General features: G+C 36.3%; 2 protein-coding genes across 10 annotated transcripts in view; one reads left to right on the plus strand and one right to left on the minus strand.

Annotated features, from left to right (window-relative positions):
- The window catches only part of Angptl3 (angiopoietin like 3), a 9,039-nt gene extending 7,114 nt beyond the window's left edge, over window positions 1-1,925 (plus strand). Inside the window, exons 6-7 of the mRNA XM_010605039.2 lie at window positions 1,081-1,347; window positions 1,706-1,925. Of these exons, the coding sequence (XP_010603341.1) occupies window positions 1,081-1,347; window positions 1,706-1,890 (452 nt within the window). The 3' untranslated portion in view covers window positions 1,891-1,925. The remainder of the gene's footprint in view (window positions 1-1,080; window positions 1,348-1,705) is intronic.
- Dock7 (dedicator of cytokinesis 7) overlaps window positions 1-18,999 on the minus strand; it is a 172,219-nt gene that overhangs the window by 120,628 nt on the left and 32,592 nt on the right. For all 9 annotated transcript variants that reach the window (XR_004515065.1, XM_010605047.2, XM_010605046.2 and 6 more), the window contains 3 exons: window positions 18,214-18,356; window positions 15,619-15,712; window positions 14,425-14,587 (listed from right to left, as the gene is read on the minus strand). Coding sequence is in view for 8 of the 9 variants with exons in the window: in XM_010605047.2 (XP_010603349.1) it covers window positions 14,425-14,587; window positions 15,619-15,712; window positions 18,214-18,356 (400 nt within the window). In the remaining variant the exon portion in view is untranslated. The remainder of the gene's footprint in view (window positions 1-14,424; window positions 14,588-15,618; window positions 15,713-18,213; window positions 18,357-18,999) is intronic.

An 18,999-nucleotide genomic window follows, 5' to 3' on the forward strand; every position in this document is an offset into this window, starting at 1 on the left:
AAAGGCCCAGATTAAACCCCCGGGAAAAAAAAAAAAAAAAAAAAAAAAAATCTATGAATGATGCACACTCACTTATAAAGTGGAAAACATCTATTATAATATTAAATTTTTAAACACTCAATACGTTTTGACCACTTAAAAGTTTTTATATGCAAAGTACCAGTTAAATCCTTAACTAGTAGTTGTATCCAGTGATGTTTTTTATAGCTCCAACTCTTCCATAGAGGGCATGAAACCCCACAACTGAAGAATGACACTTAAGTCCAGAATGTTTATTCATTTCTAACAAAAAAGCCACATGTACTTACGCTTACACTCTTTAAATGGAGAGTCTAATTCAATAATAAGGAAATACACACTTTTTTTCACTAAATACTTTAATAAGAATTATTACAAAGGATGTCCTTTTTTTTTTTTTGATACTAGGAATTGAATTCAGGACTCAACTTGCCAGGCAGGCACAGCACTACTGAGCTAAATCTCTGGCCCAAGAATGTCTTATTTGTCCTTATGTTTTCTACTACAAATAAAAAAGTTAATTTTAACATTATAAAGTCATTAAGAATCAAGCATTTAAATTTAGATTTTCAAAAATATTTATGCCCTTCCTTTTCTACAAGGAAAACAGATTTATAAAGCAAATACCAATGGCCAAGTTTATATTTGAGAAAAATGACATTACTATTATCCAAATCTGGGAATACTTCACAAATCTCTTGCTGCATATGATTATCAATACATAGGTGATAGTGAAGTTGGCACATAGGTAAGTATTCAGAAGTGACATACTACCAATGACTAAATCTAAAAAGATCTGTAACAGTCAAATATGTGTCAAATGCTAGGCATCTTGTAATATCCATTTTAGAAAGGCAGTCTTCAAACAAATCTATTACTATTTCAGCATTGTTTGTGTATAAGCTAGTATCAGTAAAATTATTTAAAAATACTTAAAAAGACTATTAAAATAACCCAGGATTCAAAACTAAAGCAATTAATTTACTTACACAAATTAAAAACACTGTGAAAATTCTCAGGGCTCAATCGGTAGTTAACAATATATACATTACTTCTTTTCAGGAGAATTTTGGCTGGGCCTAGAAAAGATATATTCCATAGTAAAGCAATCTAATTACATTTTACGAATTGAACTAGAAGACTGGAAAGACAACAAGTATTATGTTGAATATTCTTTTCACTTGGGAAATCATGAAACCAACTACAGGCTACACCTGGCAGAGATGACTGGCAATGGCCCAAAGGCGTTCCCAGAACACCAAGACTTGGAATTTTCCACATGGGGTCACAAAGCAGAACGACACCTCCTCTGTTCAGAAAGTTATTCAGGTAATGTCTTCCACTGCCAATGCTCTATTTTCGTATCTTCAAAATGTCTTCCACAGTTTTAGACAATTCTATAATCCAATTCCTTCAAATCCTAATCTCAACTAAGCATTTCTATTAAAAATCTATTAACAAGTATTTATAAAATGTTATTTATTGTAGCACAACTAGGTGTTTTAGCTCTAACCCTCTTTAGATCTCTTTTTTATAGTATACAGAAAAGTCATACAAATTTCTTAAGCCTGGGATACACAGACCTACAAAACTGTCACATTCATAAGAAATTGAGTATGCTCATAGAAAAATAAGTAGCAGTAACTATAAATGAGTTTGTATTCATTAAATTACCTATCTTCTTTAGGAGGATGGTGGTGGCATGATGTATGTGATGAAAACAACCTAAATGGCAAATATAACAAACCAAGAGCAAAATCTAAGACAGAGAAAAGAAGAGGAATATGCTGGAGGTCTCAAAATGGAAAGTTATACTCTATCAAATCAACCAAAATGCTGATTCATCCAAAAAATTTAAAAAGCTTTGAATGAGCTGAGGTGAATTCAAAGACAATAAATTAAATATTAAACTCATTCCAAATTACTGTGGTTTAATAATCTGGTATTTAATCCTTAATGGAAAGTTTGAGAAATAATTTTTAATTTTAAAGTCACTATCAAATTAAGATTAAACATCATCACATCGACTCAACGAACACTACCTTTCTCAATCAAAATTCTTACGGTATAATTTGTAAATAGGTTTTGTGATATGGGAATAAATTTTAGAAGGTCACAATCTAAATTATAGCTAATAGGTAAATCTTTAACTTTTTGAAATGAAAAAACTTAAAAAGATTTTCATCATCAAAATATGGGCTAATTTAACAACTCCAATTTTTAAATTATTATTATTATTTTTTTTTTTTCTGGTACTGGGGATCGAACTCAGGCCCTTGCACTTGCAAGGCAGGCACTGGAACTACTGAGCTAAATCCCTGGCCAATTCCAATTTTTTTTAAAAAACGAGTTTTCTTAAAATTCTAATTTGAATTAACACAAAAGATGGAGAATTTTACAGTTGTTAAATGCAATATTCATTTCAAAACAAAAATTCAGATGATTCAGAGTACATGCAGAAATCTGTAATAGAAATTCTAAAACTAATGTCATTTTCTACAAAATAATTTGGAGCAAATGTTATGGCTTACTACAAAGCCATATGAAACAGGATAAAGTGCCGATGAAAACAGGCTCAATGTAGACAATGATTACTAACTAGGTCATGATGACTTTAGTGTCAGATAGCACTGTCTCTCAACAGATTTGTTAACATCTATGCCACATGCATTTTATATATTTTAACACTTAGTACTGTGCAAACCAGTAATTTTAAATGAACCTTATCATATTATAGTAAGAATGAAGACATTTGCAGCATTAACATTTAATAATAATTTATTCCTTCTGGACATGCTATGAATCTAATATTTTTGTGTACATATTAAATAATCACAAAACATTTTCAAATGATTAGCCAGGTGGGCATGTATGCATGTTTAAAATTCAATAAATACTCAGTCCCTAAATTGTAGAAATTCCAATTCTTGTAGTTTTTTGTTGACATCAGAATAAACATATGACTAAGTTATTTCTAATTTAAATAATTTAAGCACTAGATCCCTAAAGACTATAGACACAAACTGTTAAAAAATAATTTATATTTATAAAAAGTACTATTTTATGAACAAATGAAAGTCAGAAAAAAGTGAACAGATATTATAGGATAACTAATGCCCTGTTGCTCAAAATCCTTTAGAAAAGGAGGCAGATCTATAAATTTACAGTTCAAGGTATGCTGTTGTCTTTGTTGTGTTTTGGGGTGTTTTTTTCGTTTTGTTGAGACAGGGTCTCACTGTGTAGTTGAGACTGACCCGGAACTCACTATGTAGCCCAGGCTGGTCTCAAACTTACAGCAATCCTCCTGCCTCAACCTCCCGAGTGCTGGGATTACAGGTGTGTGCCACCACGCCTGGCTAATGGTCTGGTTTTTTAACGTTACTTTTTTCTTCTTTTTCCTTTTATCTGCTTCCAGCTTAAACTTAACTTCTTCAGATTTAAGGGCTCCAAGTTTCTTATTCTTTGCTTTCTCCACCTTTTCCTTCATGGTAGCCATATCAATTTTAGCTTCAGTAGAAGCTTCCTTAGGTTTTATAACTGGCTTTTCTTTTTTTTTTGGTACCGGGGATTGAACTCAGGTCCTTGCGCTTGCAAGGCAGGCCACCGAACCACTGAGCTAAATCCCTGGCCCTGTAACTGGCTTTTCTTTAGGTGGAATTCATGCTTTACTTCTTTCCTCTTGTCCCTTACTGAGAAATTCTGCTTGTTTGGCCTTTATTACTTCCATTTTCTGTTGCTTCTTCTGATTTGCCTTCAAAAAGTATTCACCATTAGCCAATTCTTTGTCAACCTGACTTGCTGGCTGTGGTGGTGGGAATGGTGTATATACCCTTTCTTAATGGCTTTCTTTGTTTCTTTACATTTATTCACATTTTTGCGCTTGAACTGTGGCAAAAGTCTTTCCCAACTTTATAATTCAGAATATTTTACCGACTCATTTAATCATTTAAGATTTTGATATAAATTGGAAGAATATTCTTCATGGTATCTAGAACTACTTTTTGAATCTCTTTTAAACCACTCAAAGGTCCAATGGCTGAAACTGTATTTCACTGAACCATAATGTAATAGTTTGTTAAGTGTTCCAATGCCAGGCCAGGTATTTAGCTCAGTGGCACTGTGCCTGCCTCGCAAGAGCAAAGTCCTAAGTACAATCCCTGGTACTGCAAAAACAAAAAACAAACAAAAAATATTTCCAATGCCTTCAAATTATATCCTTTGGGACCAATAAGTCTTTGTCTTCATTTTACGAATCTTATCTTCCACTAAAGAACCTATTTTAATGATGTCACACGCAACATCATGGCAAAGAATTCATACTGCCTGTTCAAAGGAGACACTTCTTGCTAATAGTTTTATTAGATCTCTGGCCCTAATGATGTATGGATCAAGTCCTGTTTGTGGTACAAACAGTCATGCTGCCCTTAATCAGATCCAGGGTTGCATTAATGTGATGTTCATTCAAGGCCTTCTGTACCAAAGGCCAATACTCTTTCACATAGGCCTCTCTGTATTTAGCGAACAAAGCTACAAAGCTGCTCTCCTCCAAGAGTCCTCTGGGACTGTCCTCTTTAGGAAGAGCTGGTTCCTTCCAACTCTCAGAGCACGTGAGTAGTTCTGATTCATCTCAGGTCTCTGGCTTCAGTTTCTGGCTATGAAATTCATTTTTCTCAGGTACTAACACCAGCCTGTTCAGTGAGGAGGGTGCCGTTTTCAAACTGCTTCCCAGATACAAACGTTTTGAGCATAACATCACTTTGGAGTACTTAGTTTCAAATAACTTTAAAACAACTATCAAAACAGCAATAAAGTTTTGAATTAAACCCAGTTTTCAAAAGCTATCATACCAACTTACAGCATTTTATCTTAGTCAATATTCAGTATGATATATATTTTAGTTATCCAATGTTATATGTATACTTTTAAATATCTCATATGTAAAGGATATGTGTAACCTATCTGGATCCTCTATAAATATTATGTTCTAGAAAAAACACAATAGAATAAATGCCATTTTCAGAGCTATATACAGCTCACACTGGCAAACATGCATTGTTTCAACAGCCAAATGCCAAAAGGGCTTTTTTGAATGTAAAACACTTCATTATGTAGCATACCAACTGCTTCCTGAATTTGTCTTCCATTCTGTATTTTTCAAATTTCTCAAACACTATGCTTCATTTTGTTCCTTGCAAGGATACTAAATTAGATTTTTTTTTTCCATACAAAGCTCAGGTTGAGAGAGAATTTCTAGTAGAGAAAGAGAAAGACATTTGCTCTGCAAGGTTCAAAATGTGCTCCTATGCTCCAGCTGTGTCTCAACTATCCAAATTCCACCACTCCTGACGGCCTCTCACATCTCACCCAAGGGCCTTCTCCCCTGTGCTTTCCCTCCAACCTCTCTGGCACGTATATCCTAACAGTATCCTAGCCAAAGCTCCCAGTTGCTTGCATAGTACCAGTACACTCACTCCTGCGATCATCCCTTACCCAGGTCTGTCTTTATAACCCTACTTCTTCCTTATACTTGGCACTGTGGACTAATACGCAACTTCTAATGACCTTTCTTACACTGATCCTCAGCCATTCCATCTGCCCTCATCTATTTTCTACAAATGAAGTCCACAAATCTACATGCTCCTACAAGCTCTCCTTCTCACTCTGCCTGCCTACCAATTCTCCCTGTTAAACCCTGGGTGTCCACAAATTTAGCATATCAAATAAGAGTCATCAGTCCTTGCTGTGTCTGCTGTCCTTTTCAGACCTTTCTCCCCTCAGAACTTCCTTCTATTCATGAAAACTGCTATCCTGCCCGCAATTACTGAAGCCTGGAATGTTCGAAAGACATCTCCAGCTCTTAACTTTTTAAACCACTCTCTTGCATCATGAGCTACATCCAGTACAATCTCTTTTTCAAAATGTCTCTTCATCTGATGAACTGTCTTCTCAAGGGTAGTTTTTAACCTGAGTCCTAGATTATCTACGTAGTCTCTCTATTCCTAGCCTTCTAATTTTACGTGTCTCTCTCCTCAATCTTCCTTTAACAAATTTATAATGGCACACTACTTTGACTTATGTCTCTCAGCTTCCTTACTGAAGAAGTTTAACAGCTGAAGATAATAAAAACATACCCTCCTATGTTATGTTCTGAAGTTATAGGATAAAATGGCTTATTCTAAGCATAAATTTGTCTTAGAATATTACTAGGACCTTATCTTAAATCTTTGGATCTTATCTTAAAATTGCATATGAATTGTTTTAAACTCCGTAAGTCTATCTTCATTTGAAAAGTTGTTTTCCCCAAAATCTTCAAAGTAGTGATGCACTGAGATGCACTGTTTGTCCTATGCACTTACCCCACAAAGCTGTACCCTCATGAGAATGCGCACCCAATTTGAAGGCCCACAGAACAAGACGCAAATTCCTTCCAGGTATTCAAGAGTCTCTACAGTCTGACCCAATCACGTATTTTGTTTTTCGCCTAACACAAACTACTTCTCAAATCAGAATCACCTGCCTGTAAGCATGCCCTCTGTACTTTCTTTCTTTTTTGGGACCGGGGATTGAACGCGGGTCCTTGTGCTTGCAAAGGCAGGCCACCGAGCTGCTGAGCTACATCCCGGCCCCGGCCCTCTGTACTTTCTTAGTACCCTCCACTTGCCCGGCACCCTCCACATCCCTTCCAATCGGTCATCCAGGTCCGGTGCACACTCCCAAAAGCAAATGATCTTGCTTCTTCCACAATTATCCCCGTACACGGCTGCTCAGCCCTCTGCAACCACAGCATAAATGTCTGTACTCCTCAAATGGCACTTTGTAAGTGAAAAAGACAAAAAAAAAAAAAAGTACATCTGGCAAGTTAAAAATTCTACAAAATAGTAATTAAAAACTTCAGGAGCATTGGATACAGTGAACCTACTTGATTTTAGAGAATTACTGCAAGTTCTCTGCACCACACTCTGACCCAGTATGACTCACTGAGAGCAAGCACACACATTTCTCATGTCATGCTCAGTATTGTAGTTTCCCACTCTCATCCCACATGTTTTCATACACATTTCTTCCTGGGAACATAAATCTGAAAATTCAATTTACTTAGCCATCCATAAAACTGTATTCAATGACTAGTACTTATTAATTTATACTATTGTTCCATATTCTACTGTCTGTTATAACAAAAAACCACAACCATTTCATTTCCACATAAGTTGCTGAGTGAATATCCTGTACTGTCATTTTGAAAACTGAAAAGTGATCAAACAATTAGTCCTCTCATCAAAGTCCAAAGTATTTTCAGTACAAATCAACCAGGGCAAAATTACTCAATTGGTATGAGATGTGCAGTTCAAGGTTATGTGAGTATGGATGACAAACCTCCACAATAAGCTTTTCTAACATGAGGTTTCACCATTTTAGAAAATATAATTAAGGATTCCATAGAAAGCATAGAAGCTGTTTTCTAAATCGTGTGTTTAGCCCTCACAATAACAAAACACCTCATCCAGTCAGAGGCTACATTTGAATGGCTTTTGAACGGTAATGTTTTAAACACATTCCTTTAAGCCTTTAAGTATATATAAACTATGCAGATGCTTCTTCCCTGAAGATACTCTCAATCTCAGAATAGGCAAAACTGCTTTTTTCAGTCTTCTCTTTCTGGAATTTTACTCTTTCCCCTGGAAGTCTGAGATAACATCCCACTATCTTCAGATGAGACCCTTATTTCTTAAAAAATCCTGGCTGGCTATGTCAAAATCTAAGGAAACAGAGCTCAGCTGAAGAATTTAATAGCTAAACTAAAACTAATTAAAGATAATAAAAGTCAGAGTACTGTATCCAGGGCAAAATCAAAATAGCAGAGTATCTGGCAGTAATGTGAAACATCTATAGACAGTAAAAACAAAAAGATACTCTCTAAACCAGAGGACCATTAAGTTGAATGGGGAAAATGCCCCTTCATTTTCAGCAACACTAATAATAAATCTGCACTTCCTCAAATAAAAATGCAGGAAACAGGCATAACTACGTGAGAGGCCAAGGCAGGAGGATCTGGAGTCAGACAGGGATCCTGGGTAACTCAGAGTCTGTCTCAGGCTGAAAAGGGCTGGGGATGAAGCTCCCTGAATCCAATCCCCAGTACTGGGGAAAGACTGAAGGAAACTCATCACAGCAGTATTAGCAGCACATAAGATTTCAGTACTTAGGAAATAGTCATTTTCATATCTGAGGCTAGACCTTGCTGCTTATTTCATTAATAAATAAGACACAACTTTCATATTTTCATCATTTAATTCAACGTAATTGATTTCTTTTATTACCCTATGTATTTTATTTTATGCACTTAAAAGCATTCCGAAGATAGGATTCACCCCACAAAAAGAAAGAAAAGAATCAATTAGGAACTAGGCTCCAAAGGGAGACCCACCATCATCTATAAGTTGATTTTAAGAAACATGAACCATATGGCTCTTGTGTCATACCACAAATCGTACATAATATATTTGTCTGGCTGGCCAAGGTATTCCTAGAAACAAATTTTATTGGAAAGTTTTTTATCTGTGAATAATAAGTTTATTAAATTACTTTAAAACTGACAAAGGTAAAAGGATAAATAGATCACAAAACACTATATGCATTATTGCTCCTGGGTTTTTTTTTAAGTCCTGGTAGAGATGTATCTCCTGCAAGACTAACAAACCAATGATACAACCATTAGGTACAAATAGGGGGAACACAGGCCAAGCAAAAGAGAAACAAGGACAATAGCAATTCACTACACTGTTCACTTCACTTTTGTGTATATGTGTAATTTTAAATAAGAAACTTTAAACTGTATTCAGAGTAGTTCTCCAATAAGAGATTTACTAAGGTTTAGTATGCACTGGTACTTAGGCATTCCTAACCACTGTGGTCAGCAGCAGTCACTATAGCCTTTTTGTTTCTCACACTGCAAGTCACCACATTGTACAACTGCACCCACTCTCACGTCTTAGTGACACCGTATCTGCTAGCTACCCCTTCCAAAAGCCCTGGAGAGAACAGCAAAGATACAAAAGTTCGACAGGTGACTACAACTGAGGCTTTTTGGGAAAGAGGCTAGGTAATTCTTACAGTCTTGCCAAGGATATTGTGTGCTCTGTGGACACATCTCTTAAAAACTAGATGTCCATAAAACGCAAGCCTTTGCTCAATTAGATGTACCTTGATCTGTTACAACTTAAATCCAACAATAGCGGTCAAGAAGCAACTTGGAACACAAGTACCACCACACAGACTCTCCTATCCACCCCAAGACGATGTCAGATATTAGATAAAGGATTTTTTTCCATCAGTAAGAGGGACTCACAGTTTCCTTATTACAATGTACTAGGTGCAATGGTATCTTTTCAATACCACGATAACATAAAACCACCATCTGATGTCAACCTCAACTGTCTGGCTCAGTATGGATGCTGGACACTACTATTTGTCTGTGTACCCCATTTACCCCCATAAAGAATGTGAAAAGATCACATCCCTCCTGGGTTAGCCCTGTTCAAAGTGTCCAGCTACATCTAGGGAAAGGAAAGGACAGTTTAGGGGGTTCTGTGTGGGGGTTGAGGGTCACGGAGTTATGATGAATAGCTCCTGGACTTCCAGGAGGGGTCCTGAGAGGGTGGGTGGCTGCATGCCCCCTCAATCCAGAGCTAGAGATAAGCAAAGCATGGGAATTGCTCAGTTGTGTAGTAGCCCAGATGGCACTGTGGATTTTTTTGTGTGTGTCTGTGCCTTTTTGGTTTATTTTATTAGTGGTTTATGTTTGCTCTAATGATCTTACTCATCATAGGGAATTTCTACCTGTACATACCACATCTTCATTCTTTTTTCACATTCCCCTCCCCTCCCTTCAAACCTTTATCCCTTCTCCATGTATAAAAGCTCTGTTTCTAATTTTTCCTTCCATTCTTTCTAAATCCCTTTCTCTTCCTTCCCAGCCCCCTCCCTGTTCGCCTTCCCATTTGAATAGGTTCTTCCTACTTCTCAATATTTATCCTCCATTTCGCTCCTTATTTAGCCTTTGGGTTTCTCACACAAGAGAAACAATGTGATACTAAACTTGTAGACCTCATTCATTTCACTTAAAATTATGGTCTCAAGGTGCAACCATTTACCTAAAAAATGTCTCAAGTTTACCCTTTTTATGGCAGAGTAGTACTCCACTGTATATAGAAACCACATTTTCTTTATCCATTCATCCAATGACAGGCATATGGGCTGTTTCCAAGATTTAGCTCTTATAAACTGTGTTGCTATAAATATGGGTGCACATGTACCACTGTGGTGTAATGCTTATAACTCTTTCAGGAAGATACCTAGAAGGAGAATATTTTTTGAGAAACTGCTATACTGATTTCCATACTGGTTATACAAAATTTATACTCTCATTGATAATGGAAAAGGGTTCGTTTTCCCCACAGCCTCACAAGCACTTGTTTGTTTGTTTGGTTGGTTGGTTGGTTGAAAATGACCTGTAACTCACTATGTAGCCCAGGCTGGTCTGGAACTCACAGTGATCCTCCTGCCTCAGCCTCCTGAGTGCTGGGATTACAGGCGTGCGCCACTACACGCTGCTTATTATTTATTTCTTGATGACAGCTATTCTTTCTGGAGTGAAATGGAATCTCAGTGCCAGGCACGTTAATTTTTGCTGTATACTTCACATGTATTTGATTCTCACAAATTTCTAACTATGGTTAATTATATCATTCTCATGTTAAAACAAAACTAGTCAACCTCAGTTTTAAATAATGTCTTAAAATGAAATATGGTTACAAAATATTATAGGAGCCAATCTCATAAGCTATGTGTATAGTCATACACTTTCCAGTAACACAGACATTATTATATACTTATATGATTTGGAGACTAATTTTCTTAAAAGGGAACAATCAACTTGATAATTATTTTCTTTTTAACAAGAGAAAGGGGACTGGGGATTTAGCTCAATGGTACCACTGTCAGCTTCGCAAGCACAAGGTCCCAAGTTCGACCCCCAGTACCATAAACTATAAAATAAATAGAAAAAAAGAAGCATTTCCAGCAAACAGTAACAGGACAAAAAACAAAACAAAACAAAACAATAAAGCACAGTTAACTACAATTCTACTTCTTTATTTATATGTATTTAATTTTACTTCCCTGAGGATACCCTTATGCCACTGAATTATTATCTTCCCTGAAATTCATCCTTCTCTTTCCACTACCCCCAACCCCACTCCTAATATAAGCCTCCTGCTCCAATGGGTCTTATTGATAATATATTAACAGCACGCTAACATCTCCAAAACTAAGAAACACAGTAACTCTGACATCCTCTATCATAATTTATCAATTTGATTAAAGCATTTTACATGAGTTCTTCACAAACTATACACAAGACAAACGATTATTACACAAAACTCTGATCTAAATCTAATTCAACCTTGATAAAAAATAGTAAAACCTAATATTCAATGTTAAACAAGAATAAATCTAATCTTGATGAGCCTAACAAGTTCTATTTTCTCTGGGAATAAAGTACTGAGAGAAGGAAAAGTTCTTATTTACACATTTAATAAACCTACTTTTAAAGAGACTTTTGCTGAGAATATTATTTATAATAGTGATGTCTGGAATGAATATCAGTTCTGTAATTGAGATATAGTCCAAATCAATGACACAGAGATACATCACGTAATCTCTCAAGACCACTCTCAAACTTGACCTGAAAAATTTACTCTCAGAACAGAAACTAACTCATTTTTTGACTACCAATTACCCTTAACAATGCTATTCAAATGATAAAGGATTTAATGATAAAAACCAGAAGCAAAAGCAAATAAACAAGTTACCTAACACATGCTTACACAAATTACATAAACAGAAAAAGTAAACTCATATTAACGTACAATTTATAAAATCTACTTCAGGGCTGGGGATTTAGCTCAGTGGCGCCACCACCTGCCTCGCAAGCACAAGGTCCCGAGTTTGCTCCCCAGTACCAAAAAAAAAAAAAAAAAGCCCCACTTTAAGTGCTATACTCACTTTTTCTCTCTTCCAGACTGGATAATACTTTAAAAATGGATACATACGAGTGGCAGTTAGTACTATCAACTTCACTGACTTTGAGATCTGTCCAGATTGGTGGCACACACTTCTAGATGTTTCTGGGTGGGCCAAGGAGGTATAACACTGAATACTACATTTGGGCCCAGGCATCATCCTCACCAGCTCTGTTCTCTTGCTCTGCTTCCTGGCAGGCATGAGCTGAGCAACTGTGCTCTACTACGCCCTTCCACCGTGATGTTTCTGCCTTCAAACCAGCCAACACGGACTTAATCCCTTAAAGGATGAGCCAAATTAACCTTCTACTCCTTTAAATTGTAGATACTAGGACTTGTGTTCAGCAAAAGGAAAGCTGAAGAACACAGTACTTAAGAGAAAATAATGTTCTACTTTATTGTGTAAGCTATCTTCTCATTTCTCAAGATTTAATTTCCTGCTCAAATTCTTAACACGATGTTCTATATTGGCCCTAGTTTCCACTAGTTAATAGATATTGTTCTCTATAATGACACGTATAATAAGTGTTAACTTAGATCAACTCTAAGATATTAATAATGATTAAATAATAACAGATTTTGAGAAAAATATTAAATGAAGTTGTTCTGACAGCTTTAATAAAAATATGAAAATTTTAAATTGTATTCATACTTATTATAAATATTGGATGTCCTACTATCTCAAAGAATGAGAAACAGAAAATTAAGAAGGCCTAAATTCAAGTCAAACTAAGTGTCTTTTTTTTTTTTTTTTTAGTACTGGGGATAGAATTCAGGATCTTGTGCTTGCAAGGCAGGCTCAGCTCTATTTTTCTCACTTGGAGGTGGAAATAATAAAACTGCTAGAATTAATTTATAAGCTGAGACTGAATAAACTGTTTAAATGAAAACAATCTGCATACTAGAAAGCACTACATAAATATTATCACTTACTGATCTCTAAATATTATCAGTATGAAATTTCAGAACATAAGGGATGAAGAAAATAACTCAGAAAGTCTTCAGAGGAAAAAAATGACTAGAAATCAGAATCATAACAGACTACTTAATAGCACCAAAGGCAGAAGACTGGTACATTTTCAAACTTGTGACAGAAAATTATTCTACAATTTAGAATTTAGCAAAACTCAGTTAAAAAAAAAAAAAAAGACAGAGCCAAGTGCAAACACACACAGTGATTTGAAAGGCTGAAAAAAGCTGGAAGATCACCTGAACCTAGGAGTTATTTCAAGCCAGTTTAGGCAACATAGTGAGACTCCATCTCAAAAAAAACAAAGATAGAGTCAAACATAAAAGATCTCAAAAATATTTACCTTCACTACATCCTATTTTAGGGAGATACAGGAGGCTTTCAGTAAAATGAGTAAGCCAGGAAAATAAAAATTAACACAAAAGAGAACATAAACAGTATTTCCATGACAGTGGGGAACAGGCCTCAAGAGCACGTGATACACTAAGCCTTAGAAGCCTACAAAACTTCAAATTATAAGTGGGGAAATGATTATTTGATGTCTTTCACTGCACTGCAAGAGGTTTCAGAGTTTTAGTCGTAACACTTAAAAACGTAAGAAAACAGCCAGGCATGGTGGCACCAGCCTGTGATCCTAGCAACTGCAAGGCCAATGCAGGAGGATGGCAAGTTCAAGGTCAAAAACATTCACCACAAGAGTCTGCTAAGTGGTAGTAAATTATATTAGGATGGGCAAGTCTGAGGGAAACTCAAAAGCTGTTTCAGAATGTCAAGCCAGAGCTGCTCACTGGGGAGAGCAACAGACACGTCAAGTCATGCTCTCAGCACCATGACATGGAGGCATCATTCACATGGAAGACAGGCAAGGGGACCCTGGGGCTGTGCAGTGCTTGTACTGGAAAGTCACAGCTAACAACTCTGCATCTACTATTCTTTAGGTAGTAGATACTTGACAAACACTGTTGATTATTAAAACAATGTAGGCATACACCTTTGATTCATGTGCAATATTATATTAATAATTAATATTTGAGGGATTATATTAAGAATGCATTTAAATGTTTTAATTTACCAGACTAAAGATTAAATGGTAGCCACCACTACAGTGAAGTGCAGTGCTCGGCCATGCTCTCTCCAAACTACGAAGCTGAAATAAGATAATGAAGGTACTGACATTATGACTATACCTGGTGCACAGTTAAGTTTTATGATGGTTATTAATAAAATTACACAGTAAAAAAGAGAATACGTAAAAGGGCTACAGAAGTTTTCTGCAGAGTTTCACTCTAGTTCTACTTTAATGTTAAAATACACAGTATCTTATCTCAAATTTTTCAAATAATTAAAATCCCTTACCTGTAAGTAGTGTTTGGTACATAGACATCTCGAGCAGGAAACTCTAAAATTTCCCGGGTAGGTCTGACTCTGCTGTCAGGGTACAGCTTCACTTGAAGCAGTTCCGGGGTTAGGCAGTAATGGGGATTTTCAGGAGCAGGAGAAATGTCTATCTTCAGCTGAGCTGCATTTATAAAAACAATGAAAACACAATAGTCTCTAATCGCTATACTTTGGATCTGAAGTGTCCCTCAAACACCCATGTGCTAAGGGCTGCAGCCTGTGCCCTGCTGAAGCTGGTGAAACCTGAGGAAGCAGGACCCAGTGGGAGAAGTGAGGCTGGGGGAGACTGGGCTTAAGGGGGATGTAGAACCTGGCCCTTTCCTCCTGCTCTTTGCTTCCCAACAGCCAAGAGGCGGGAAGCTCTGCTTTACCACATGCTTCCCACCATGATGTCCTGCCTAGCCAAGGGCCCAAAAGCAATCCAACCACACAACTCCACAACTCCACCACAGACTTAAATCTCTAAAACTCCGAGCCAAGAATAATCTTTCCTTGTTTTAAGCTGATCTTTCTCAGGCAATTTCTCACAGTGACAAAAAGCTGACTAAAACATAAGTGTTTGAAAAAATTTAGACCCTATTTTGCAATAAGTCGGGCATAATACACAGAAACCAAACTACTATCATCTCAGACCTCTTAATCATTTCATTTTGCCCATTTCAAACATAAAAATTACTAAACTACACACAATTACATGTAAAATAACTGCTTTCTGATTGAATGGGAAAGATTTTAAAAAGGAGGAATAAACAGAAAAAGGGTCTGGAATTGCAACTAGCCAACATTTTAAAGATTTGGTGATTTACTTTTGGCTTTTCAAACTTCAAACTAACTTTACTCTGAAATGATTTGCTCCAAAAACAGTATGAGTGTGTTTCTGAATATTCACCATTCCGTGTGCATTTTTCCCTCTAGAAAATAATTTTAAGCCACAATATTATACACCAGTGATTATATAACTCAAATTATCAAAGGTGCTGAATCCTGCATCCAAACTGTTAGACTACATAATAATAAGATGAAGAAGACAGATACTAAGCATAGAAAAATGTATGATCTGGATAAGTGGAAAAGGAATGCATATTTAAAGGCAATGTAATACATTAGTGGTGACAACAGATATAATCACATCTACTCAAAGATGGAAAATACCTGTAATAGGTCTCAGTCGCCGCAAGACAGAAGACGGCCTTCTCATATCAGCAAGGAATTTGTACAGATCTTCATCACTTAAGCGGTCTCCTTCCTGATTTCAATGACAGAGAAAAAAGGATTTGATAAAACAGCTATAGCATGTGGGAACTGAAGTTATATTGTTTGCTCATAAGCCTGCACTTCTGCTACAATGCAGATAGAATGAAAACTTAGCAGGAGTCCATATATCCTGATTTCTTTCTTTTTCTTAGTGCATGCAAATTTTACTAAGATTTTCAATACTATTTTTATTTTATATATTTATATATTATCCCATTATCTATGCCCAAAAAGTATTATAGAATACTATAAGATATAGAAAACCATAAAAGTTTGAGATAGACAAAAAGGGGAAGGAAAATAAGAATATAGACATAAAACAGAATTTTAAAAAGCAGACTAATGTAAAAATATGAGTCATAAAATTGTTATACTTGAGTTTATATGTCTTTTCATCTCTACATATTACCTAAACTGCAAATGCAAAAATCTACTGAGTAGCTAAATTTTTTTAAAAAGAATCCATTTCAAAAGATCTGCTTTTAAGGGAAAGCACAACTATCCTACCACTGAGAGCAAAACAAAGCAAGACAACTCCAAAATGGCCTCAAATCCATGAGAGGAGAGACAAGGAAAAAAATCCTTATTGAAGTAACATCATTTTTTCAGTTTAATTTAATTAAAATAATTAAGAGCTGGTTTTTTCCATTTATTGAAGAGCTAATCTAATCAAATCCATTTTCTTACATTTTATTGTCATATTTGAGTATTTCCTACACTGCCCTTTTAGTTGATAATGAACATATTTAATGGTATTTTTTTATTAGGAGTACATCCAGAGCCTTATCGCATTTGTTCATTATATTGCTCTAAACAAAACAGATCTTCTTTCATTCTATTATTAGGGAAAATTATTTATAATTTGTAAGTGGCTATTGTTTTTCATTGTATCTTTAAAATAGCTTTTTATTTTTTTGGAACCTGGGATCGAACTTGGGTCCTTGCACTTGCCAGGCAGGCAGTGGAATCACTGAGCTAAATCCCTGGCCCTTTAAAAGAGCTTTTTGGGCTGGGGATTTAGCTCAGCGGTTCGGTGGCCTGCCTGGCAAGTGCAAGGACCAGAGTTCAATCCCCAGTGCCATAAATAAATAAATAAATAAATAAATAAATAAAATAGCTTTTAAAAGCTGGGTGTGGTGGTGCACACCTGTAAGTGACACAGAAACTGAAGGAGAAAGAGGGAAGGGACGTATCTACAAGGTTATGTCATGGTGTCAGACAAATCTACTGCCCTGGTCCCACAGCTATACTTGGCCTGTCACTTCACTCACTGTGACTTTCTCTAGACTACTCTGACCACTGTCCGTAAGAGAAGATTCCTTCTGCTTATCACCTGCTCTTCTTGTCCCCACTAGAGTCTCTCAGGGAAGGTGCCTTTGAATATTGCCATGTAACAGTGAAGGTGATTCAAGCACATTCTGCCCTTGCCCTCTCAAGTTATAAGGTACAAGCCAGGATTTCCTCTTCTTAATGAGAATTACACTTCAGAAGGACAAAATCTGAAATAAGTCTTAGTGCTGCCCTTTAATCTGCTCCAAAATACATAAGTGGTATACTTCTCCAGTTTGGTACATTAATACAGCATTTCTCCCCAAAGACTTTCAAAATTTTCTGTCACAGTACAAAATCCTTTGAGTCCATATACATACAAATGCACTCACGCAAAAACAAGGTTTGTGGGGAGGCAAGGAAGGGCACAGAGGGGAGCTCTCTGAAGCAGTATCTATCTCAGTTAATGTGCCATCCACTATTACTTTTTCTACTCTACCATTTTGTTTTAAGCTGGAGGTTATCTCCTAAACTGGCTTCCATTACCACCGGTGGGTGATGACTGGCATTGGAAAACACTGCTCTCAAGTAGAGGAGCACCAGCTGTGTTCTGGAACAGAAATGCACGTGAAGGTCGACAAAGTTCTACTTCACAAACCACGTACAGTAGTGTGGGTCAGAAAAACTTCATTACAGAAGAGAGATGAAAGCACAAACTCTCACTAAGGAAACCCAGACACTAACAACATTTAAGAAAAGCTATACTATTAAAATTGGGAAACTAGATACAGGAGTGAAAGATTAACTTTATTGTATTTGTACTATCAAAGTCGATATTTAAAAAATACATAATGATAGGACAATACATGATATCATGTTGATTATCCACCCCCAGCCCCCTCACCAGCACTGGGGATGGAACCTCTTGCACATGGAAGGCAAGCATTCTAACACTAAGAGACATTCAGTGCTTTTTATTTTTTCATTTTGAAATGAGGTCCAATTAAGCTGCCTACACAGGCCTTAAACTTATGCTCTTCCTGCCTTGGCCCAGAGTTCCTGGGAGATATGCAAATGCCAAAATTATTTATTCTTTCTATTTTTATTCTTAAAGTTTTTGATGGTTCTTGAAATCATATTCATGTACATGTACAATTACTGCCCTTTAGAAACTAAAATTATTTACAAATATTTCCCGAGAACTCTTACATGACCAAACAATACCTGCTTAAAAAAATTTGTCACTGTGAGAGTGGCGGGTCGGAAGCTGGTCAGGTTGCAAGCGTCATCTCCGCTTGTTGTCCTTTCAAGTGATCGCCTGCCAACAATACTAGAATTCCTCCTCTCTGACCAGGACCCTTTTCGTTCTACCAAGAGAAAAAAAAGTAAAATATTGATTTTCATAAAATTAATATATAGTTAAAGCATCTTTCCAAATGCCGTATCCATTAATGTTGAAAATTATATAGCCAGCATATTAATCATAGTAGAAAAATTACTTTGAAAAAAGTTAGAGGAAGACAGAGATGAGGGAGGGAAGGCCTACAGCAAATATCACACTTGATAGCAAAAGGCTGAAAGATGTGCCTAAGGTCAGGAATGAGGTGTGGATATGCTCTCCTGCCATTTGTAGTCACAGGAGGGTCTAGTAAAGACAGCTAGAAAAGAAAATTTTAAAAGTTTTCCAGATTGGAAAAAAATAAACCTACTTTTATTTGCAGATGACATAATCTTATAAACAGAAAATCCTAAAGAACCTAGAATTTTCAAACAACAATTGGAATAACCAAGTTCAAAAATATGTTTCAGAGTACAAGATCAATATACAAAAGTCAACTGCATTTTTAAACATTAGAAATGGATATTCTGAAAATACAATTAAAAAGTAATTTCATTTAAAAATAATATTAAAATACAACATGGGGGGCCAGGGATTTAACTCAGCTGTTCGGTGGCCTGCCTTGCAAGTGCAAGGACCAGAGTTCAATCCCCGGTATTGGGGGACATATA

This window comes from Fukomys damarensis, unplaced genomic scaffold (genome assembly GCF_012274545.1).
Source record: "Fukomys damarensis isolate Sample0158 unplaced genomic scaffold, DMR_v1.0_HiC HiC_scaffold_33, whole genome shotgun sequence".
Taxonomy (NCBI): domain Eukaryota; kingdom Metazoa; phylum Chordata; class Mammalia; order Rodentia; family Bathyergidae; genus Fukomys; species Fukomys damarensis.